The sequence below is a fragment of the Panthera pardus genome, unplaced genomic scaffold (genome assembly GCF_024362965.1).
Source record: "Panthera pardus isolate Hobbes unplaced genomic scaffold, ASM2436296v1 HiC_scaffold_22, whole genome shotgun sequence".
NCBI lineage: Eukaryota > Metazoa > Chordata > Mammalia > Carnivora > Felidae > Panthera > Panthera pardus.
In genome coordinates, this window is record NW_026526788.1 from 52,853,435 (window position 1) to 52,879,275 (window position 25,841).

General features: G+C 43.4%; 1 protein-coding gene across 6 annotated transcripts in view; it reads right to left on the minus strand.

Moving 5' to 3' along the window:
* Positions 1-25,841, minus strand: part of MYOF (myoferlin) — a 154,090-nt gene that overhangs the window by 24,609 nt on the left and 103,640 nt on the right. For 5 of the 6 annotated variants that reach the window (XR_008424886.1, XM_019445110.2, XM_019445108.2 and 2 more), the window contains 14 exons: positions 24,317-24,431; positions 22,470-22,575; positions 21,132-21,277; positions 18,974-19,147; positions 17,967-18,075; positions 16,642-16,719; positions 13,271-13,452; positions 13,019-13,177; positions 12,800-12,898; positions 11,685-11,846; positions 9,663-9,828; positions 6,220-6,296; positions 2,190-2,201; positions 589-687 (listed from right to left, as the gene is read on the minus strand). Coding sequence is in view for 5 of the 6 variants with exons in the window: in XM_019445110.2 (XP_019300655.2) it covers positions 589-687; positions 2,190-2,201; positions 6,220-6,296; positions 9,663-9,828; positions 11,685-11,846; positions 12,800-12,898; positions 13,019-13,177; positions 13,271-13,452; positions 16,642-16,719; positions 17,967-18,075; positions 18,974-19,147; positions 21,132-21,277; positions 22,470-22,575; positions 24,317-24,431 (1,684 nt within the window). In the remaining variant the exon portion in view is untranslated. The remainder of the gene's footprint in view (positions 1-588; positions 688-2,189; positions 2,202-6,219; positions 6,297-9,662; positions 9,829-11,684; positions 11,847-12,799; positions 12,899-13,018; positions 13,178-13,270; positions 13,453-16,641; positions 16,720-17,966; positions 18,076-18,973; positions 19,148-21,131; positions 21,278-22,469; positions 22,576-24,316; positions 24,432-25,841) is intronic. The other variant, XM_053909733.1, reaches the window with a different exon arrangement.

Sequence of the window (25,841 nt, forward strand, 5' to 3'; positions counted from 1 at the left end):
CCATGCAATGTTCTGAAAACTTTAGCATTTGCTTCTACTTAAGCACATTAATTATAGCCTGAAACATGGAATGAAGAATTGGAAACTCAAAACATTAAACCAGGAGATCACAGATAGCCAGATCTGCCTAGCTCAACAGTTCACCTTCCTCCTGGACACATGTGTCCATGGTTGTGATGGTATGTTATACCCATGTAACAGAATCAACTTTTCAGCTGGTGAAATGGATGCCTGTTTGGAGGACAGGCATGTTGACATTTCACACTGTTCTGTAAGAGCATGACTTTTAGGGTTCCTTGGGTTGAACTGGATAATTGTTGGCCTAATTAGTGTGGTGCCAACCCATTCCCAACCCTCTGTCAGATGCCCTCAGCCCCAAAGTGGCAGTCACATAACCATAAATCAACAGCTGTCCTCAAGCTCCTGGAATCTTGGCAAAGCCAAAGCCTATTGCAAGAAGACTCTCTAGGAAGCCAGAGGTGCCCCGGGCCCCTCCCCATCACCCCCTTTTGTCTTCTACTTAGCTCTGCCCATGGTCAGTTGCAATGGATGCCATTCCCTCACCCACAGCAGCACAGGCCCAGGTACCTTGAGTTTGGAATAGCCCTTCTGAACATATTGTCCACATTTTTCATGTTCCCCTGTGGAAGCATAAAATTTGCTCCACCAGTCAACGATTTCTTCCTCCTAATGAAAGACATCAAAATGGAAAAACCTTTATGTAGTATTGACGCGGATTTCCAATCAGTGCAGGAAAACCCATATGTAACAGGTAAGAGAAATAGGTACTTCTGAACCTGAAACAGGGGAGATGATAGGATTTTTGTTTACATGTAGATTCAGATTCAGCATTCACGATTCTTCTACCCAGAAGCTACAGGTGAAATGACCATCCTTGGTGGGATCTAATGCCCAGATCTATAATAGATTCTTTTTTAAAAAAATATTTTATTTATTTTAGTTTTAGAGAGAGAGAAAAAGCATGAGTGGTGGAGAGGGGCAGAAGGATAGGGAGAGAGGGAATCTCAGGCAGGCTTCATGCTCAGTGCAGAGCCCCACATGGGGCTAGATCCCACAACCCTGGGATCATGAATGACCCAGCTGAAATCAAGAGTCAGATGCTCAACCTGCTGAGCTACCCAGGTGCCCCTAGATGATTTCTTACTATAGACACAATATATTCATTAGTCTGATTTTACTTTTTTAGCCTGTTGACTTGATATTTATATATACAAATTAATTAGATAAAACTTCCCTTAAGTTTTCCACTATTTCATTTCTTTAGTCCTTATAGCCAGCAATGCATCATAAAACAAAGCTAAGCTGAGAGGTGGAAAAACTGGTTCTAATTCCAGTCCCATCCTTTACGTTATAAGCTGTACTCTCACATTATAAGCCACATCGGCTTGGGCAAGTTATCCAACATCTCTGAGCATCAATTTCTTCATCCACCGAGTGGGTAAGAGCACTACCTGTTTCCATCTACTTCAGAGAGTTGTTTTGGAAATCAAAAAAGATCATTAGGAGAAAGAGCTTTAAAAATGATAAAATGTAAAACACAGTAAGGAGGCATTATGGGTCATTTAGACAAGTGGCTCCCAACCTGTCCTTGGGGTTTCTAATTCAATCAGCCTGGGGGAGTCCTGGGCATTCAGGAATGTTTCCTTAAATTCCACAGGCGATCCCATTGTGCGGTCAGTGTTCAGAACCTCTGGTTTAGACGGGTAGCTCTTGGTTGGGCAGAGGGGATAGCATATCAGAGTCACTTGTACAACAATTTAAAACTGCAGAAGCCTATAGTTTATTAAAGGCTGCTATAAGTTCCACTCAAATTTTTAACAAGAATAGAGCCTCATCAGACCCACCCATTGCTTATTTTAATATACCTGGGAAAGAGTGATCTTGCTGGGGGGGGGGGGGAAACAGTGTCACCTGTAACATAGACTCTTAGTCTGGGTAGGGGGCAGGGAAGGAACACTCAAGAAAAGCTATTTCCTTTCTGTGTACCACAGACATGCAAACACACACACACACACACACACACACACACACACACACACAATACAGAATTATTTCCCCTTTATAGTCAGTAAACTAAGCCTGGATTTTAAAAAGTTTCTTTACGTATCAGCTATAGGCAGAAAATCTAAAATGAATCTTAAATCTAGCAAAGCATGTACAATAGTTACCTTTTCTGTCAGCTGTTTATCACATATATGCACAGGAAGAGGGCAAACCGTGTCAGGTCACACAGATATGGAGACCCCATGAGCATCAGGTTTAAAGAGAAAGAAGAAGGAGAAATTAATTTTCATGCATGCTTTAGATGATCAACATTTTGATGGATTATTTAAAGTATTCAAGATGATCTCATAATTAAACACACCTTCCTGGTTTCTTCTCTGAAAACGTGCACATGAGTTACAAATAGTATTAAAATGGAAGGGTTGGAGGTAGCCACCCACATCCCATGTTCTCAAGGGTTAGATAATCTCATTGTCTGCCAGCACAGTGGTCACAAGACGGGAGGGATGGGGGTGCATGGAAGTGTGGCCACTCATCAGTCTGCCCCCAACCTTTCATTTCACTTAGCTCCTAAAGTATTCCCCAAATTGGCCTTATTCTTATCCCTTCAAAAACTCCTGTCGGGGGAAAATCATGTCTAGCATGGCTGCAGCATCATCATGTAGCTGCCTTTCCTTGCTTTTTCCCCATGCCTCTGTTACAGCACCAAATACAGATGCGTCCATCAACACTGTTCGAAGATGTCAAGTTTCTCACGGTCAAATGCTTCCATCTGAGCTTCTGCATGGAGAATCCACCCCTGATCTCAGGGTGCATCCAAGAGATGAGGGAATGGTGAGCTCGGATGCTGGGCTTGAGTTTTCTTTCCGTGCCTGCTGGTTGTCACCCAAGTTCACCTTCAGGGGCAGTCTGAGGAACTGCTATCTAGACCCCCTTTCTGAAATCCTAACTTCATTTCTCATGTGAGGAGACGGCAGCTCCTCATTATAGGCCCTTCCTGCAGCTGTTGTATGAGGCGGCCCACAGGGCTTCCTCTGTTAAGCGCCCCTTGGTGTTTTCTGATTGGCGTTTATTCAGTACACAGCATTGCCAAGAGAGGCAGAGAGATAGACAGATGTAACAGTTTGTTATATTAGATTCATACCAAAGCAGGATTAAAGGTTAAATCGCAGCCAGATTGAGATTTTGGAGAGAGGGACTTTATGCCAAAAGTACATTCACATTCTGAATGGTTCCTGAATTTTTTAAAAAGATTTTTAAAGTCTGTTTATTCACATCTATTTTTAGCTATCTGAAATAATTTCCAAGAAGAGAATAGTTTATGGTTTAAAAAGCGTGACTCAAAACAAGTGTCTGGTTTTAAAAGTTAGGATTAATATGGGAGAATTTATTCACGCCCATTTACTCAGGAGTTCATGCGGAAAAGGGACGGGAGCATCTCAAGAAGCTTGCTTTATGGTATCTGCATGGCAAGAGTCTCCCCGAGCTTCAAACAATCACATTTGCTTAAAGATCACCTTTCACTCCAAAATCTAGTATTAGAAGGAATCTGAAAGGAGAATTCAAGTCTTTAGACCAAGGTCCCCGTGGTCCCAAGCAGCTTCATGCATTTTCTCATCATACATACATGCACTGTCGTTGGAGAAGCCATTTTGCTGAGTGCTGTTGACATACTGCTTAAACACTGGAATTGGAAGGTAATTGTTGAAATGGCCATGTAGGAATGCCCATGTCATCTGGCTAGCACTTACCAATTTGCCCCAGGCACCACCTTTCTTGTGGTAATGCTGAGCCCATTTAAGAACTCCCAGAGATCCGGGGCACCTGGATGGCTCAGTCGCTTAAGAATCTGACTTTGGCTCAGGTCATGATCTCGTGGTTTGTGAGTTACAAGGCCCATGTCGGGCTCTGTGCTGACAGCTTGAGCCTGGAGCCTGCTTCAGATTCTGTGTCTCCCTCTCTCTCTGCCCCTCCCCTGCTCACACTCTGTCTCTCTCAAAAATAAACATTAAAATTAAAAAAAATAAAAAGGAACCCCAGAGATCTCACAGGGTAACGGTGTGAGTTTCTGTAAGCACAGGACAGTCACCCAAAGCCCTAGCCTCCAGCTCACATCAACAGCAGTTAGTTTTGACTTACTCTCTCAATTTACCCAGATTAGTGGTAACGGACATACATTACACATATATCACATGTACATGTAATGCACGCACATCATGTACATGTAATATAGGACATCAGCAAAGTTGTTATTATTTGCTCTTCCAAAGCTCAACTTCATTCATTTGACTTTGCCGAGATGTGTACTGTCTTCCCTAATGTATGGGTGGAGTCAGTTTTTGAGGGGAGATTCCAACCGGCCTTTCCTAACACAGTGTGCCTCAGCTAGGTGTTAGCAGCACAAGCTGGCTAAAGTCATGTACAGTATAGTAGTCCCCACTTGTCAGCGGGGCATACGTCCCAAGACCTTTAGTGGATGCCTGAAACTGCGGGTGGAATTGAACCTTGTATATATTATGCTTTTTCCTATACACACATACCTATGATAAAGTTTAATGTATAAATCAGGCACAGTGAGAGATCAACAATAACTAATAATTAAATAGAACAATTATAACAATATACTGTAATAAGTTTTGCGGCTATGGTCTCTCTTTCAAAATATCTTATTGTACTGAACTCACCCTTCTGATGATGCGAGATGATAATATGCCTAAGTGATGAGACGGGTGAGGTGAGTGACATAGGGGCTGTGACGCAGTGTCAGGCTACTATTGCCCCTCTGACACTGCGTCAGAAGGAGGACCGTGTGTTTTGGGACAGCAGTCGACCGCGGGGAAAGTGAAACCTCAGATCAGGAGGGAGGGGGGGGCGCTGAACAATGGCAGTTCCGAGTGCTACCGCCTCCAATCCTGTTCCGCTGCAACTCAGATTCTATGATGTAAACTAACCTTTCACAATGTGTTGTTCCAGTAGCCCAGTCATCGGTCAACTACTGTTACGAAATGAGTGACAATATCAGCAAAGATTGGCCTTGATTCTTCTTGATCCCCCATATGTAGGGCTACCGAGGACACAGCAGGCACGAATAAGAATTGTTTGGCCATGGAAAGTAAGAAAACTGGAGACAGGTTACAGAACAGGATCTAAAACTGCCCTTTTCCTGGGCCGTTGTGAAAACGTATTATCAATCAAGGTTCTTAAGTATACAGTACTTAATTTCTCCCTAGGCCACCACTGTTTTGGTGGGAATATGTGAGGTCGTTTGCAGAGCAAATGTGGTGTTTCACAGATTTGATATTGTCATTTATGACTGTGGAGGATTCCCAGGGAGCAGAATCAAATGCACTGCGACACAGAGCTGGCTGTGGAGACCACATTTCATATGGTCCAGTTGTTAGTGAGCTTAATGAAGTGGGAAGGAAGTGAATTTTTTAAAAGGCACTGTTTATGGACATAACATATTAAAGTGCAATCATGTGCATTTTTTGGCCAGTTTGCACATTAAAACATGCTGTGAAAGTCCATCCTAAATGCCAACACAAACAGGGAGATATTTGATGTTTTCTTTTTTCTGGACTGAGACCTTTCTTCCCCCCACCCTCCCTTTCCTTCTTGTAGAATTGGCTGCGATGGTTCTAAAATAGGGTCCTGAGTGAGCATTTCCACCAATTTCTTCACCTCAAAACCACAATGAATATAAAAATCTTAGATAACCCACACATGGGCAAATAGGGTCATTAAAAATCCATGACATTTCTACTTCATGCATGCACCCCTTCTTTGGAATGTTCAGTGCTACAAACCACTTCCTGAAATTTCCCTTTCTAGCAAATGGTATCATTCAGACTGTTCACACCAATGGTTCTCAGACCTGCCTGCACATTAGAAGCGCTTGGAGAGATTTTTTAACATACTGATGTTTACTAGGTCCCTCTTCCTCTTGGAGGGTGGGGCCTGGTCCCGGGTATTATTTTAAGTATCCCGGGTGACCCAGGGTAGAGGACATTAATCTACACAACGTCATTTAATTACTGATGAGTGTGAGATTCAGATTCTTTATTCTACCTCCATAAATTGGCTTGGTTATTATTATTTTAATTGCATTGAATGGCGGTATGCCTGAATTCGCCCAATGCCTAGGCACCTGGAAAATAAAACTGATATTATCCGATGATCAGTTCTGAAACCTACCTTTGAAGCCAGTAATGGTTTGGTGTCTTCTATTTCAATAATGACGTCCCGGCAGGGTGGGGTAGACAGAAGGGAGGCTGCAAGACAAACAATTTCTCACCCAAGATACTTAGGAAAAAAACAGTACTGAACATTCTAGTTGAAGTTCAAGTTCAGCAGCCACAGTGGAAAGTAGACTTTACTCATGGGTAGGACTCACTCACTGAGTGTACAGGACCATCCCCGAATGGAGAAGGTGACCCAGTAACTCATCACTTTTCCCAAAACGTGATGTAGGTTTAGACATTTTCTCTTGTCTTGGACAATTAGCCCAGTACCTGTACACAGGAAGTGCTCAAAAAAGAACGGTTCAATTGTGTCAAGAAAGACCAATGTCTTTAGAGGACATGAGCGGAGAAGGAAATCCACATCGGAAGGAGCTTCACCTTCTTAGAATCTGTTCCCAAGACACAGCAAAGCAAAGCAGGGCAAACAGTTGCACATTTCAGGCCTGAAGCTGCAGGCGGCTCATTCAGCTCCGGTTCCCACGGTGGGAGCACAGGGAAGAGGCGTCACCCTGGTTTTATGCAATTCCCAGAATACGGCTGACCCGGAACAACACGGGTTTGAACTGTGCAGGTCCGCTTATGTGTGGAATTGTTTCAATACACTATGGTACTGTAAATATATTTTATTTTCCTTATGATTGTATTTTTTTAAAATTTTTAATGTTTATTTTTTGAGAGAGAGACAGAACATGAGCGGGGGAAGGGCAGAGAGAGAGAGGGAGACACAGAATGTGAAGCAGGTTCCAGGCTCTGAGCTGTCAGCACAGAGCTCGACACGGGGCTTGAACTCACAAACCGCGAGATCACGACCTGAGCTGAAGTCAGAAGCTTCACCGACTGAGCCACCCAGGCACCCCTTATGATTTTCCTAATGTCTTCTTTTCTCTAGCTTATTTTATTGTAAGAATCCAGTGTATAAAATATACAACATACAAAAAATGTGTTAATGGACTGTTTATGTTATTGGTATTTAAGGCTTCTGGTCAACAGGAGGCTATTAGTAGTTAAGCTTTAGGGGAGTCAAAGTTGTACATGGATTTCTGACTGCATGAAGGTCAGTGCTCCTAACCCCTGCGTTGTTCAAGGATCAACTGTATTTGTGGCTCCGGATTTTGGGATTAGTGCAAGGGCTCAGGGGTAGCCCCTGGGCTCACCAGGTTTGCTTCCACTCAGCCTAGGGCACGGGTGTGGGTGAGGAGTATGTCTACCCTTTATGGAAGACGGCATTGGGCAGTCAGACATTCAATGGGAGGCCAGCACCCAGACAGAACAAACTGCAAAGCCAAAAGAACTTTCTGTTTAACCCACCCGTGTAGGACCAAAAGCAGGGGAGGGAAGACACATTTTAGGTACATACCACGTGCCAGGGAGTGGACTAAGCCTTTTACGTACTTTATCTCATTTAATCCCTCAATAATCCTGTAGAATATGCACCATTATCCCCATTATAAAGATTAAAAAACGAATCGAGGCTAAGAGAATCCAAGTTACTCGCTTCAGGTTAAACAGCCAGTAGGAAGTGGAAGTAGATGACCTAGGGCTGTCTGACCCCAGAGCTTGTGTCTTAACACGCCAGCGCCCAGGGCAGAGTAAATGCTCAATGAAATGGGAAAGGATTAGGGGGACACTGGGGAGACAGGGAGAGTGACATTTACTGAACATCTGCGATACTCCACTTGCTGTGCTGGCTCATTCGATATCCACACAGCACCCCCATCCCTACCAGCAGTCTCTACATTTCCAAAACAGGCTCCCCCCAAAACTTCTGCCAGCTACAACACAGGACGTGACAGCCAGTTGGGTAGGTGTGCGGGAACACAACTGTATGCAAGCTCCTTCTTAGCAGTTCTCTGCTTTACCAGCCTCACGTAAACAAAGCCTCAAGGCAGGAGGAAAGCTATTCTGTATGCTTCTGACACTAGGCCAGCCAATTACATTCCTCAACTCTTACTCTATTTTTGGTTTTAAGAAAGTACCAGATTCTAGTCTTGGGAACATTATGCTTTGCCCACCCCATACTCCTTATGGATTTTCCTTTTCAAAGAGTTCTCTGAAACCTTGACCATATTTCACATTAATTACAGAGTCACTAACCAGGAGACCTCTGCCTGAGCCCCATCCTACCCGCCCCCCCCCCGCCCCCCCCTGCCCCATAGACACCAACAAGTCCACACTCGGAGGCCAGAGAAAGATTGCAGAATTTGTGAATTCACATATTTGGATCAAATAACTTTGTCTCATGAAAGCAGCAGGGGCAATGCTAGGACAATGGTTTCTCTCCACTGAGTAACCCCAAATTAAACAATGCTGCAGTTATAGTAATCCTTGTTGCTATAAAAAATGTTGCTATTTTAGGTACTATCAATTCAACACAAAATGCTTGGCATGGGAAATTTCTGGATAAACTCATGTAGGTTTGTTTTTGCCCACGTGTGATTGTGGATTTTATTTTAGCCTCTTCTCTGAATCAGGGCTATAGGATGCTGAAACAGATGAGTTTCAGATGCTCTGTCAAATCAATACCAAACCTTCTGGAAGATTAACTAGAACTGGTTAGCAGGACAGCTGCTTAAACAGAAGACATCTGTTTCAGTCTTGAGGCACCGAAGATCAGCTGAATGAATGTGTGATAGTTCCCCACGGCATCTAATCTCATGAAGCCAGGGGCCCTGGAACTTTGTTCACTATGCTGACCCACTCCCCAGCCCCTAACACGGACCCTGGCACACAGTAAGCTAAAAACAAGTCATTATTGAATGGGCAATAGCAAAATGCTACTCATTAGCTGTTATTTATTTGGAGCCCTAAGGTCAGCACCATGCCCCACTATCATTTACCTACGAATCATGTGACCTACGGCAGACAAGTCCCCAGCTTTTCCTCTGCGGATAACAATGAAATAGTATCTTTCCAATGACATCGCGATAACGGGATGCGATCATGAGGATGACAGACAGAAAGCAATTAGAAATGAAAATCCTCCCCCACCCCCCTTCACTGCTCAGGAGGGGACCGCTGTATTTCTTGCTCAAAGCATTTATCACACTGACTGCAACTACTCATTTCCTTGTTTGTCTTCTCTGCTTGACTACATGAAAACATTATGAAGCACTTAACATCTCCCGAAGAGACAGCTTATGTTCAGCCAGGGATAGGTTACTTCAGAAGGTAACAGTTTGGGCGCTGGATGCCGCCCCCCCCCCCCAAACAAGGTGGGAATTCAAATCTAACTTTACCACCTACTAACTATAGCACCTTGGGAAAGTTACATAGCCCACTGGAAATCAAATGAGTTCTTCATCTGCATGAATATTTTTTATCTTGAGGAGGTCTGTGAAGATTTAATCAGATCTCACATGAAAAACCCAAAGGGATATTTATAGACGTGAATTTTACCTTTTAGCTGTGGCACAAGATCCTCCTTTCCCGCATAAGGGTCGCAGCGAAAGCGGTCCAGGCGGTCGATGGTGCACTGCCCAACGACAGGCTTCCGCCCAAACTGCCTGTGGTCAATGACCTTGATCACCAAAGGAGGCATGTACAATTCTTCCTTGGGCAAGAACTGGGGATTCACAGAGGTAGGCGTCACTTCTCTGTAGCAGAACTTCCCAGTAAATTCTCCCAAAGGGACCAACCCAGACTTTTTGCCTGATTGGTATAGCCCCGGGGACTCACAGTATGTAGTTCAGGAATATATGTGCTAGGCAAACAGCATAGTGCTTCAGGATGGGAGCTGCGAGCCAGACGGCCTGGGGTCAAATCCTGGCTCTGCTACTAGGAGTCGCTTGGCCTCAGGCAACTTTTCAAAGCCCCGGTTATCTCCTCAGTAATAGGAGGGTTGTTTAATTGATGTATGTGAACTGCTTAGAATAGGGTCTCAGTGCCCAGTCACAGGATGCAGACTCAGCATTTAAAAGAAACTGAGATCAAACTGAATCTCCAAGGGAAATAACTGTGGCTTGGGAATCTTTTAGTCTTGGAAGTTTGGTGTCCAAATGGAATGCTCATTTTTCCTCGACTCCTCCTGTTCTTCCTTGTGGAATTTGGTGGCCTCGATGACATTGCCTGATTAGGGAATCATGGGCTGGTCTTGGGGTCTGCCTGGTATGTGGTTCAGATACATTTCCATCTCTGGCCTTGCAAAGGAATCGAAGTTGGGGTTGACTGAGTGGCTTTTCTCCTGCTGACTGAGACTAGATTCAGACTAGAACGTGGGGGGTGGGGGAGGGGCTGGGGAGCAGGCAAGGGTGGGCGGAGTGGCCTGGGGCGATCACTTCCCGATTGGATTCGGGCTTGCAGCACTCCATCTGCACACTGCAGGGGGGAGGAGGACGGCTTTGCAGCCGGAGGAACCTAAGTCCAAACTCTGGCCGCCTACTTGCCAGCTACGTCCCTGGTGTAAATTACTTATCTTCTGGGTTTCCGCTATAGTGGGTGTTTAAGGAGTGAAAAATGCCTGTCTTGCAGGGTGAGAGCAAAGACAAAAGGCAGGGAGTATGAAGGCAGCCGGCACCCAGGGCTGCTGCTGTCGCCTCTCCACATACCTACTGCCGCACAGAAAGTGTGGCCTGACACTCACTTGCAGGACCTGGATAAGGTGTCCCCCTCTCTAGGTCTCAGTTTCTTCATCTGTAAAAGCCCAGGTTAAATCACGGGACCCTAGAGTTTGAGAATGGTGTGCTAGTGACACCAAATGACTAGGGAGAGAAAAGGAATGTGAAGGTCCTGGGCTTTCTACTCCATCAGAGCCAAGGAAATGCCTTGATTTTATCTCTTTGATATAGTACAGTAGGATAAGGATTTAACTGCTTTAAAAGCGGGAGGACTGGGTGACCTCTTCTTGCTCCTATGGGGTCCTATGATGGAGGACCGTGAACCGGATCTGACACTGTCCCATATTCCTAACCACCCGTGGAGCAAGGTGGGTGCCTTCCAGAAGCACCTGGAGGAGGGGTGCAGTCACGGGCTGTTAGGGCATGGCCCCACTGCCCCAAATGGGCTCCGCACCTGCCCTTCCCCAGCCAGCCAGTGCCTATCTGGAGGCTTCTAGTCCATACACACTTGCAAGGGCAGGACTGAGGGTTAGTATTCTGCCCTCAGGGGACTGACCCAAAGCCTGAACCTGGTAGCTGAACAGATGAAAAGTTTATTCTAGAAATACGTATTCTCATAAATATTTCTGTATCACTGGGGATGTCTAAAGCTTCAAGAAATCATCACTATGGTATGAGAGTCTAAGGGACAAAAGTCACTGGCAAGCTGAATCCAAGGCAGGGTTTTTCTATTTGCTGTCAGAGTTTGGAAATATATAAACTTTGTGTGTGTGTGTATGATTATATATATATATATATATATCCATATTTCAGATAAAACTCAGGTACTCAACACACATGGACTATTACAATCTTGATACTGTACCACTTTCATGAAGAGAACAGAACTTGGGAAGTTGGGTGTCTTCTTAAGGTTTTTGATCACCACTGATTCTACCCTTTCCCCTCCACACTCCACAATGAGGCTGGGGGATGTGATAGAAGCCATCTGGTAGTTCTTCATATTTCTTAAGCCCCAAGCTAGAATCTAAGAAAACAATATAAAGAGATAGAAAGAAAACCCAGTATATTAAAAATAATATTCAAAGGAAACATTCTTCCTTAATAACAGAAATTCTTTAAGGTTGGCTTGTGCAGATTTGCCTAAAATCTCTGAGACTCTTATTCTGGAAAGCCTGTAGGTCATGCAGAGAAAGTGGTTTTGCCCCTTTTCCTCTGCCTGAGCTGCTAAAAAGCAGAGCAGTGAAGAGTGCAGGAATCAAATCCTGGCTGTGAACCCAGGCAAGTTAGTAACCTCTCTATGTCTCATCTGCAAACAGGACTGACAGCATTATCTATCACAGGGTCATTCCGAGGATCAAGTGTAAACTTCTTAACACAGCGTCTGACATGTAAGCATTCAAAAATGATAGCTGTTGTTTAAAGCCATCTGTTTGGTCTCTGGAAACTCTTACCAAGACAGCTTGAGAATGGAAATCTCAAGGTAACATCAAGGAAGAGACCTTGAGAATGGACCAGACACTGTCCATCAAGCTACCTGTTAGCTCCATCAGCCTGTGTCCGCCCTGATTGTCTGGCATGTCAGCATTTCCTGTTACTCCCATGCCTCTCTCCACCTTGAGTCCCCTCTTGAGTCTCCTGCTCTCTGTGCACACGCGCACACACACACACACACACACACACACACACTGCTCTTTGCCTTCCCTCTCCCAGCTCTCCAGTGGACACGGAAAGCTCAGAAATCTCCTGGATCCCAGTAAATGAGAACCCCAAATTCCCTCAGTAAGGCCGGAATTGACCTGTTCTTCTTGTTTCAACAAGCCTTCTATGTCCATGAATATTTCAGATTTTCGGACAAATGCTTTAGGAAGTTGGGCACAGCAAGAGAACAGGTGACAAGATTTCATTTCCCAGGTGAAGGATTCCAGTTCTGTCGCTATGTCATTTGACTTGATCCATAAAACTTAGGGAGCTGCATACCTCAATGGCAGTGAGCTGGACCACAGGTCTGATCCCCTGGGGAACCATGTATAGATTTGGTGCCCTTTGTGAGGGAAGGATGGGAAGGTTGGAGCCATCCTGTAAAACAAACATGGAAATGTCAGTGCCTCTCTTTAGTTCAAGGGAATGGTGTCGTGGGTTATTAACAAGTATTTTAAGCAGTTGCTATGAAAGAATATGTGAGAACTCAGTAAGTACCTTGTGCCTCAGAATCAGTTCTGCGGTTACAAGGACATCCCCACAGGCTTTGTCTCCATTCATTAAGGGGTGCCAGAGAAGTTTGGGTGTGATATCCATTTCTGAGTTTAGCTTTACCAGAGGGGAGCACAAGCTTCGTCCTAAAAATTCATCTTTGCCCTAGAGAAACAAACAATCCTTAAATTCCCCAACAAATATCCCTATAAACTTCCATTATTCCCCAAGCCATCTTAGAAATTCTAAATTACCTACCACTTGGTCATTGTCAAAAAGTTCAATGACAACTTTGGGTGGGTTCTGTAGGACTGTCTGGGGCTCCCCATAGATTTCAATTTCATCAAATATAATCGTTTGGTCCCATGTGGGATTCAGAGTTGAGTGGATGATCTCAGTGGTTTTGCTTCGATGGAGGAAGGAGACGTGAGCATACGGATCTAAAACAGAAGAAGAGAGGGGCGCCTGGTGGCTCAGTTGGCTAAGCGTCTGACTTCTGATTGTGGCTAAGGTCATGATCTCATGATTCATGAGATTGAGCCTTGTGTCGGGCTCCATGCTGGGCTCCGTGCCTGCTTAAGATTCTCTCTCTCCCTCCCCGTTGGCCCCTCTCCTGCTCACATTCTCTCTCTCAAAACAAAAAATAAAAAATAAAAATAAAAATAATAAAAATAAGAACTAAAACAGAAGAAGAGAGTAACAGTGAGGCCGTGGCTAAAGTCCAGCTCCTCAGGACCACTCATTTCAATTGCATGTTCTTCCTCCAGGTGCACTGATCACAGACCCTCACCACCACCTGGGAGATAGGTTGCCGAAGCAATCATGAAAAAGAACAGAGCTGGAGGCATCACACTTGCTGGTTTCAAATTATATTACAAAACTATAGTAATCAAAATGGTATGGTAGTAGCATAGAAACAGACACAGGAATCAACAGAACAGAGAACTCAGAAATAAATGCATGCATATGTGAGCAACTAATTTTCAATATAGGTGCCAAGAATGCACAATGAAGAAAGGATAGTCTCTTTGATAAATGATGCCGGGAAAACTGGATAGCCACATGCAGAAGAATCAAGCTGGAGCCCTGTCTTATACCATACACAGAAGTTACCTCAAAGTAGACTAAATACTTGAATATAGGACCTGAAACCATAAAACTCCTAGAAGAATGTATAAGGGGTAAGCTCCCTGATATTAGTCTTGGCAGTGATTTTTTTTTTCTGGCTTTGACACCCAAAACAAAGGCAACGGAAGCAAAAATAATAAGTGGAACTATATCAAACTAAAAAGCTTCTGCACAGCAAAGGAAACAATAAACTGAATGAAAACCCATGGAATGGGAAAAAAACATTTGTGAACCACATATATGATAAGGAGTTAATATCCAAAATTTGCGAGGAACTCATACAAAAGAGCAAACAGCCCAAATGACCCAATTAAAACATGGGCAAAGGACCTGAATAGACATTTCTCCGAAGAAGACATATAGGTGGCCAACAGGTACAATAAAAGGTGCTCGACATCATTCGTCATCAGGGAAATGTAAATCAAAACCACAATGAGATATTAAGTAACCTCTCTATCCTGTTAGGATGTCTCATTATCAAAAAGACAGGAGATAACAAGCGTTGGCGAAGATGTGGAGAAAAGGGAACCCTTGTGCACTGTTGGTGAAAATGCAGACTGGTGAAGCCACTGTGTAAAGCAGTATGGGAGTTCCCCAAGAAATTAAAAATAGAGTTATCACATGATCCAGCAATCCCACTTCTGCGTATATATTCAAAGCAAATGCAATAATGATCTCAAAGAGACCTCTGCACTCTCATGTTCACCGCAGCGTTATTCACAATAGCTGTGGTATGGAAACCACCTATGTGTCCACTGATGGATGAATGAATGAAGCAAATGTGGTGTGTATGTGTGTACTATCTATATATAATTCAGCCTTTAAAAAGAACGAGATCCTGTCATTTGTAACAACATGGAGGAACCGGGAGGGCATTATGCTAAGTGAAATAAGCCAGACCGAGAGAGACAAATATTACATGGTATCACTTACATGTAGAAGTTCCCCCACACCCCTTCAAAAATCAGATTAATAGAAACCGTGAGTGGAATCGTGCTTGCCAGGGGCTGGGGGGTATGTGTGGGGGGGAGGGGGGTGAAACGGGGAGAGGCTAGTAGAAGGGTACAAATTTCAGTTATAAAGCGGAGAAGGCCTGAGGACCTAATGTGTAACATGAGGACTACAGTTGACAACAGTGTATTGTGTAACTGACACTTGCTAGGCAAGGAGAACTTAAGTGTTCTGTCACACACACAAGTGTAACTATGTGAGGTGACAGATGTGTTAAGGCAATTGTGGGAACCCTTCCATCACGTATTTGTATATCAAATCGTCACTTTGTATACTTTAAGTGTGCAACTTTGTAATTTATACCTCAACAAAGCTGAAAAAAGATAAGGAAAAAAAGAAGCAATCTGTTTCTCCTCCATGCTCGATACCTTCACCAAAACTTTTGCAATTGCCTGGGAGCTGATCTATTTGAGCAATAGCCTAATATCTAACCTGAAAGTGTTGTATCATCGAAAATGCTGCTTCATTTTTAGCATTGCGGTATCACATGAATGGGGCTCTTTGTTTCTGCTCCGATCATATATCTCATGTCTCAAACTGCAAAGAATGTGCTTGAGTTTTAGGCAACTTCAGTCAAGAATTTGGAGAAGATTCTAACTTCAACTTTCAATGACTGAGTGCCCTCTGGTGGTGAATATTCAAAAATGTCTTCAAACCCCATTTGGAGATACGTAGTATAGAGATAGCTTTGAATCTCCTCTCATTTGTCAGAAAAGGAAACCACTCACAAATGTTGGTTACGTTAGTGCTTGGAACACACCTCACAACTGATGTGAGCGTGCCAGAGTGTCAGGCAACTGCTTTAAGAGCTGTTTCCATAGAAGCTCTGCTCCGTTCAAGTCCTGAAGGAGAAATCTGCCCCAAGTAGCCCAGATGGCCCCTGAACTATTCATGATCCCACCAGCTACAGCAAAAACTCCCAGCAACCTTTTCCTCAGCCCTGCCTACAGCCTTCCCCTTAGATCCAGTCCAAAGGACACAAAACCAGCCGGGTCTCACGGCTTTATGGTGCTGCTGGGAATCGGGGGAACAGGCTGCGGAGAGGTCGAAACGGACTCCCAATGACCTCAAGCTTGCTGTTGTAGGCAAACGCGTGAACTTGTGATCTGTCAACTTGAGAGAGCTACAAAAAATATATAAAGGATCTTAACTTCCCAATCAGCCCAAGAGCCCAGGGTATATGTGTATATAGCTGTGTGTATAAGCAGAGAGCAGAAACTGCTTTTCTTCTTGGGGCTTTTTATTACCTGATCAGTTAATGATTATTAGTATTAAAAGACCACATATCTTCTGTGTATCTCCAGCACCCAGCAGGAGTGCTCGACATACTCAGTGATTATTTATTTAATGACTGAGCAGTTTACTTCACACAAATCAAACTGATCTCAATATGGAAAGCCCTTTAGTTGTTCTCTGAGAAATCACTAAAAGCATCCACAAGCTAGCCTGCTATCCAACAACATGTATGATGGAGATTTTTGTGTCTTTACCTGAAAAACTATCCTTGTCTAGAGCCATGAGGTTTCTGGCTTGATAGATATAGCAGCGCAGATGGTAAATGTAGACTCCTGAAAAGAACAGGATAGTTACTTACAAGAAACAGAACACTGGAATATTTGGACATAATACATATTTCAGATGTACTTCTCCACAGTAAAGAACACATAGCCTGCTGATGACACGTGCTCCCAAAGTAGTTCTGTTTCCTATAAAACAAAACCAACTTTAAAAATACTACAGTAAGCTTGGGGCGCCCGGGTGGCTCAGTCGGTTAAGCATCTGCCTTCGGCTCAGGTCATGGTCTCACAGTTTGTGAGTTCAAGCCTCACGTCGGGCTCTGTGCAGACAGGTCAGACCCTGGAACCGGCTTCAGATTCTCTCTCTCACTCTCTCTTTCTCTCTTCCCCTCCTCTGCTCGCACTCTGTCTCTGTCTCTCTCTCTCTTAAAAATACACATTTAAAAAATACTATAATAAGCTCAGTGCAAGTGTTATCACTCAGGAGAACATTACTCCTGTTGTAAAATACCTGGATTTAGGCTACTGCTTGTCATCACAGACCTTTAAAATGAAACTTGGTTTCCAGGACTTATAGAAATAGGGCTTTCTATACTATTTCAGCCCCAGATCTAGGAGACAGTTATCTGCTAAAAGCTGCTTTGATAGCTCAAAATCTTTATACTCTTTATCCTTATTGTGTTAATGTGTATACCCTCCCACCTCCCACACACGTGATCTGAGAGAGAGAGTAGGGCACTGTGATTTCGATGCACAGATCTGGGAGTCAGACTATCTTGTCTATAGTGTTTCCAAGCTGTAAGATTTGGGGCAATTTATTTAATCCTTCTGCATGTCTACAATGAGGACAATAATAACACTTACCTCCTCGGGATGTTACAAGGATTAAATGAATTAATATATGCACAGTGCCTGGCACATGCTAAGCCCTAGATAAGCATTTGCTATTATTATTATTATTATTATTACACAGCAGGTCTGCCTCATCCCAGAATGCCTAAAGATTATCATCGGAACCAACCTTTACTTAACTTTTTGAACCTCTTTTTTTAATTAAAATAATCTTTTGGGGGAGCTTAACAGATAGAATCAGTACAGACTGCGTCAAAGTCAATGATCTGACAACCCTCCACCCCAAGTACAATTTTTAAAACTATATTTTAAAAAATCCTCTCATCAGGGGATGGCAATGGAAGTCACACTTGCATGAAGACATTTTAATCATGTTTGGTGATGAAAAGAGTTTTCTAGAGATAAGTCATAGCAGTGGAAGGCACAAATTCATGTTTAAAACTTACTGTCAAAGTTACAAGAAACAATGGGAGTGTTTGCCCCAAACACGGTGGTGGCACTGTACTTCTGCTTTTCTGTGCTCTTTTCATCTCCTTCCTCAGTAGTGTCTGCACCCTAAAGAGGCAGAAAAGTCCATGAATGGTGCCTCAAGACAAACAAAGAGGCAAGAATTACAAAAATCTGGAATGGTGGCTTTCAAAATAGACTCTTTTCATCCGATCACTCCATTTTTAAAGATGACTGAAGCCCAGCACAGCAAGTGACTTGCCCAAGGTCACTTAGCTGGAAAGCAACAGAGCATGAAGTTGAAGCCAGTCTTTCTGCCTCAAGGTCAGCCTTACCAAACCCAGATGCTGAAAATTTTAAAAAGGAAAGGCATAAAGGATAAATAAGGGGATTAAAAAGGTGGGAGGAAGACAAGAATAAGCAGTGGAAGCACAAAGCAGGGTCAGTGTGCAAAAATATAAAAACAGGCTGTGTTTGGGAATGGCTCCCGACCACCATGTTGTTTTAGATGGACCACTGCCATTTTCTTATTCCTTCCTTCCACCGTTCTGCTTTTTCCCTCCCTCCCTTCATTACTGTGAGTCCATATAAATTATTCTCTAATTCCGTGAGCCATCCTTCTGTTTTCCTCCCCCTCACATCTGTATATTAACACTCTTGATTTGTTGAACATCTGTAGTTTCCAAGGTATAATCCAAGGAACCTGTGCCCGGGAATGTTAACAGATGTCACCTGCGACCAGGGTTTTGGAACAGATGTATTTGGAAAATGCCCGATGAAACAACATTAAACAGGTGTGTCTGCAGTAGAACTTCTTAGAATCTTTCCTATATTAATGGTCTATTCATTTAACAAGAGTTACTGAGCATCTAGGACGTGCAGCTTTCTTCCAAATTATCTGCAGTCCTGCAGTACTGGAGGGATCTCCATGGAGTCCCAGGTGTATCCAACACTCATCTATTTTCTCTACACCAAAATTTTTGAGCTTTGAGTATTTACTACTTACGAGGGCACCTTCAAGTTTAAAGATGGCAGCTGCACCATGTGTTTCTGAAGGAGCCATTTTTCTTCTCCAGCGTCTACGGCGAAAGGTATCCGAACTACGCTGTTTCCAGTGAAATTTCCAGCCAATTAAAGAAGCATATTCCCAGCCCTCCCGGTCCTCATATTCTTCCATGGCCTAGAACAGAAGTAAAACTTTGAATGCTAATGATAATCATAATAATAACAATAATAATATCCCTTAATTGATAAGGCAGATTATGTGGTCAATCAGCAAATACGCACTGAAAATCTACTCTGTTCCGAGCACTATGCTACGAGCCAGTGATACAACAGAGAAAGAAGTAGACACGCTGTCTGTCCTTGCAGAGCTGATGGACTGTGGGAACACTGAGAGATAACCAAGCAATTGCAATGGAATGAGACATTGCAGGAGAGGCACCTTATTCAGACTTGGGGAGGGTTAAGGAAAATGGATTCTTTCTTAACTTGCTTTCTATATTGTCATTTTCATTAGCTCATAAGACATTGCAATTGTGATACGGTTTATAAAACATTATTATCTCCACTTTCTATAGGAAAAAGTGACACCACGGTCCCTAGGATTTAAATGTCTCATCTGAGCTAATAGCCGGCATAACTAAGTGATAGATCAGATATATTACTTCCGTAATAACTAATAACTTATGAGTATAGTACTTTTTATCTTCAAAACGGTTTATACATAAATGCCCTCAGTGTTCAGTGTCATATGCAGTTCAACAAATCTGCGTGTCTACTGTGTGACAGAGATTGTGTTAAGCGCCAACGAGGCAGTGAAGGACAAGACAAGACAGGGTCCGTGCCTTCGTGTGGCTGACCTTTACTGGTGGACATTTTCTGTAAATACCTTAAAAGTATTACTAGATTTAATAAATGCAAACTAATACTGAATCATATTTAGGATCTCAGAAATAAGAGCTCTATGGAGGCTATAGCCATTGTAGAGATTCGTTTTTCAATTTTGAATAAACGTAATTGCAGGTCAAGCACAATCTTGTAATCGCTGCTCTAGTGGTATTCACAGTGGCACTGAAATATTTCAGGTAGCCAAGAGTGAGGAGGTTAGGGAACAGGATCAAAGTCTCAACAATACTTTTTGGTAGGACTGGGCCAAGTTTCTAGTCTTCTTCCCACCCCCTCTTGGTGCTCTCCTGTGGCAGGCAGGAGGGAGACAAGTGCCTCTAGGAACTTCTCACCCCATCAGAATACGGGTAGTTGAATAAGAGGTATTCGTTTATCAGTTTATTCATTCTCCTCCATTACTAGTTGGAGGAACTACTCCAACTACTAGTTGGAGGTACTAGTTGTTAGGAACTAGTTTCTGAGCTGGCAAGAAGGATACAAAGTGGACGGCTTCCATCTTTGTGTCCAAGGAGCTCCCTATCTAATAAAAAGTAACTTCATTGCATTTACTATGAGTCAGGCACTTTGTGGAACAGCCTTGCCTGCGTTCAAACATGGCTGGCTCAGTCATTTTAGACAGGTGGCCTAGAGTCCATTTAACCTCTGTGAGCATTATCTAAAAAATGAGGATAAACGTATATCTCGGGGATTACAGATAATGCGTATTCAGTACCTAGCATTAGAGAAGGCACAAAACACATTCCACTTATTATTATAAGCAGTATTATTCCATTTCACTTACTATTATTCCACGTAAGCCTTATACTACCCTAATTAAAAGCATGGTATTATACCCATTTTGCAGATGAGAAAGGAAGTAAAGCCAGGATTTGAGTCCCTGTGTATCTTATTCCAAGGGCTGAACTATTGCCACTACTTCCTTATGCCACCAAAATAATTTCTATTGCTACCTCTAGAGTGGTTCTCATTATTCAGTCTACTTCTGGGTCACCTGAAAGACATGTTGAAGCACAGACTGCTGGGCCGCACCCCTGATTCTTAAATCAGTAGGTCTGGAGTGAGGCGTTTCTAACAAGCTCGCGGGTAATGTGTTGTTGCTGGTTGGGGTGGGGGGAATATTTTGCAAACCTCTTTGAGCAGGCATTAGGCCCTTGATTGGCAAATGGTTTCTGTAGAAAAAGCAGAGTCACTGGAATTCTGTGTGGGCCCCCCCGCCCCGACTCCCCGGACGTAGCTTCCTCCATGGTAACTCTTACCCTTGCAGTACTTGAAGTGCTTTGTGTTAAATCTTTCTTGCGTTTTCGGACCAGCCTTCGCCGTCTATGAGTATGATACATTTTCTCTGCTGCAACCCAGGATTTGGGCTTATTATCAGGAGGAATGGTAATTCCATACTCCCAGCCTGGAACAGAGTTTGCAAACGGTTATCCCAAAGAGATGCATTTGCCAGATTGCTACATAAACTTCCAGAAAACATCCAGTCAATCTCTCTGCTCCCCCATCAACATTCTCTGTGGTGACAAGGAATGCCACTGCCCCTTCCACTTTGCTGCAGTTCAGCCAAACTGAATACAGCTCTGTCCCCTTGGAGCCCTCTTCAAACTGCTTCCTTTGCACCCACGAGGTTCTCCTTCCCCTTTCTCCCTCCAATCACTCATGGTAATTTAGTGCATCTACGAATAAAGCACAGTGCAAGAGGCAGATGGGGACAGTGCTGAAGGGTGTCGTCTGTGTAGCTGCACAGCCAGGGTTTAAATCCCAGCATCACCACCGCTGGATGTTCACTAAAAAAGTTCCTTGCTGGTTAGTAAACCTGCCTATGGCCTAATTTCCCCAGCAATAACGATAAAGAATACCTTTTTAAAACAGAGTTCATCAAAATAACACATGCAAATAACTAGGACTATGTTTGTGCTCAGTGCTAGCTGTTATTATAAGGCTTGGCATGTGCATCAAGATCAGTAAGAAATTTATTATCTAGTTGAACCCTTCTGTATTATGGTTGTTTTTTTCTTTCATAAGGGAAAAAAATCAGATTTTCTCTTTTGATATTTCCAAATATTATAGTCATTTAACTTTACATTACTATTCATTGAAAAGGATAAACACCATTAACAGAATCTATGTCAATAATCTACATTATTGGATGTCAACCTTACTTAAAAAAAAAAAAAACCACAACAACAATCTGCATTATTGCTGAATAGGTTGACTTTTAAGGCATTTTATAGTCCTTCTTCCTGAGCTACGGGGTCCTGAGTGTGATGTTCCCAGGGAAGCTATGGGTGTGATTAGAAAAGAGAAAGTCCAAATTCCACTTCCCTCCCGAATTCTCACCCTGGATCCCCAGCATCTCAACGTGCAGCCACCTGGCCCCCTGTGATCTTGTATTTTTCACTCTTGCCCCCCACCCACACCTGTCCAACCACTTGCTTGTCCTTCAGATTTTGCATCTGAAGAGTCACAGCTAATATCCAAGACCTGATTGTCACAAACCAACATAAGTAAGACTCCTCCCTACCAAGGACACTTTACTCTGGTTAAGCAGGGCCTTGCTGCAGACAGCCCGGCATGTAATAGATCTAAAATGTTACCTTTCTCATCCACTGCACGATTTATGTCATATACCCATGCGTCATCTTCCCATTCCCAACCTGGAGGGCATGTCAGCTCGCTGGGCGATGCTGCTTTATCACCGTTCTTTAAAACAAAAACGAAAAAATGAAGACAAGCAAGTCATAGGGTCCAATAAGAAGCAAAAGGGAGATGGTACCTCACATTTAACAATGGTATTCACGTGCTAACTTAGAAGCTACACTCAGAAGAATCTTTAATCTCTATGCACAGCTGCTACACGAAATTAGTTTTTTTAGAATACCTTCCATTTCCACTGTTAGGGGGTATGTTGGGTTGAACCATGGGAATTGCTTTGACCATCAAAAATGGTCAAATATCAGCAATTTCCTGTGTTCAACTTAAAATTATGAAATGGTACAACTGTCTTTATGAGGAGCTAGTAGGAAAGAAACCATCAGAGATGGAAAAAGTGTGGAAAAAAACATGTTTTCAAGTACAAGGTAATGTCACTGGAGGTTCTAGATGCTAATCATGTAAGATTAAGCAAGGTTTAGGTTAAATACTCACTTAAGTACTGACTGCATTAAAACCGACAGTTATGAAAAAAAAAGTTCCTAAGAACAGAAGTAAAGGTGGTCCATAAACACATGGAAAATTACCCAGCCTCACTTTAAATTAAGAGTGAGAAAATGGAGATGACATCAGGGTACCACTGATCATGCAGTGACAAGGCTGTGGCAGTGGGGTAGTGAGTGTTTAGGAAAACAGCCCTCTAAGAAGCTGTTGCTGGACATGCAAACTTATACAACCTATTTGAAAGCTGTTTGGCAATACTTATCAAAATTGCATATGTACTGAAATCTGACCAAACCAATCCAGGGATTTTTCCTGGAGATAAATTTTCACAAGTGGGGGCGCCTGGGTGGCTCGGTCGGTTGGGCGTCCGACTTCGGCTCAGGTCACCATCTCGCAGTCCGTGAGTTCAAGCCCCGCGTCGGGCTCTGTGCTGACTGCTCAGAGCCTGGAGCCTGTTTCAGATTCTGTGTCTCCCTCTCTCTCTCTGACCCTCCCCCGTTCATGCTCTGTCTCTCTCTGTCTCAAAAATAAATAAACGTTAAAAAAAAATTAAAAAAAAAATTTTTCACAAGTGAATAAAAATGTACATATAAAAACATTTACTGCTGCATTGCTTAAAAAAACCTAACACTAGAAAAAAAAATGTCTACAAGGAGAGGATCATTTAAATAAATTAGAGAGGGTGCATAGAATAAAACACTCTGCAGGCATTTTTTTAAAAAGTTCATAGTTCTATATGTACTGATATCAAAAGATGTCCACAATACACTGTCATATGGAAAATACAAGTTGTTGAACTGTGCACACAACACAATTCTATTTAGGTGTGTGTGTGTGTGTGTGAGAGAGAGAGAGAGAGAGAGAGGAAGGAAAAAGTTATATAGTTGAGCAAGAACAGAAACATGTTTTCAGTAGTTACCACGGGGTGGGGTGGGGGTGGAATATAAATCTGGGAGAATTACTTTTCATTTCCTTTTATGCTGTTTGAATATTTTAGAGACATACACATTCTATTTGTTGTGCGTTTTAAACGAGTTAAATGATAAATATTTATTTATTGCACAACTCAAATTTTACCTTGTACCAACATCTAAACAGGCCCAGTGACTTCTCCAGAGAAAGTAATTTATAGGTGCACTTGTGTGGCTTAAAGTTAAGGTAAGGCTGTTCAGAACAGGAGACAGAGCAGAAGAGAGGGGGAGGCCGCGCGCCTCATGGTCGGCGGGTTCACGGGTCGTGGTTCCAAAGAGCTAGGGTTGAGGCTCTCTCTGGGGAGCAGCCCGCTCACCGCATCGGTGTAGGTGTCCTCGGCTGCCTTCCACTCCCCCCCGGGGTAGCGACTCTCATTCTGGTACACTTCATCCGTGAACTCCGTGTGACCTGCGTCCGCCTCAGTCAACAAGCTGCGGGTGAGGCTCGGGTTACCAAAGGAGCAATGGAAGCCAACCACCCCAGCTCGGCCCAATGGTCGGGAAACATCTACACCGGTTCCCTCCTCACTCTACCCCTTGGGTTCTCCACTCCAAACTCCTCTTCCTAATAGCTTCTGACATTCCTTTGAAGAAGGGGTCTGCGGGAACAAGGAGACCTAAACTATAGAGCACTCCTCCAGTTAGCAGGCCTGCTCCTTCTCAGTAATTAGGGTGGGGACTGGGAAAACAGTCCTGTGGGCAGCTCCTTATAGAGATCTTATGCTCCATATTTTTGTTTCAGTTCAGGACCGTTCAGCTTTTTTTTTTTTTTTTTTTTTCCCAGCAAAACTCCTGGCTAACAGTTCAAAAGAATAGGATGTTGTCCACCCTCATTCCCCCTATTTTAAAAAATTGAGGGGAGACAGTCTCATGAGGCCAAGTGTGGAAATTTTTACTCATGGCTTGCATGGTCTACGTAACACAAACTGAAGGGAGGAGTTTACATTTTCTGGATAGTTCCTAGGTCGACAGCCAAACCAGGTCATTTAAGACTCCAGACTCCATTTAGGTACTTAAGAAATCCATACTGACTCTCTGCCAGGCCAATTTTCCTCTTGGAGTTGGAACTATTTTGACAACCCATAATGGAAAGTAGGGAGGCTCCAACTTTGACTGGAGTGTTCTGCCAGGTGCCCACTCAAGTGAGGTTTCTTTTTCTTTCACCATGGCCCTACATCTTTTCCCTGCTGCATCCTCCCCTAGAATCAAGCACTGGAAAGAAATCAGAAAGTAAGTAGTCCCAACTCTTTGTATAAATTGAGCTCATCCCGTCATTTCTCTGGGCCCCCGAGAAGGAGAACAGAAGACCTGGCTGCCGCCTCTGAGGTCCCGTCAACCCCTGACATGCTTTGACCCTTCTACTTTTCCAAACACAATGCCTCTGCCTTTCCCTGTCCTCACTAACCTTTCTTCCTTCTGTCCAAATCAGATCCCATTTCGCTTCTCCTCACCAGCAACCCCAACCCCATCCAAAGCAAGCTGTTGTGGGTTAAAAGCAATCATGTGGAATCATCCGGTCTTGACAGACCAGACCAGACCCAGCATGCTCATTGGCTTCCTTCCCCAATGCCTGTGATCACAGGAAACAAATGTGGACAGAGAGGAAGAACTCCAGCTTGAGGCCTTAAGATCCAGCTTCACAAGCTCGTTTCCTCCAAAGTCAAGTATGCTGTGATGAGGTGGGGAAGGGGAGCTCTGGTTCCAAGGGTGTTGGCAACTTGCAGAAACCCAAACTCCCGGGGACACATGCTTGTCTCCCCTCTACTGTTTCTTTCATTTTAACAACGAGCTTTTGAGATACAATTCACCCATTTAAAGCATAGTCTCTACTGTTTCTTACAG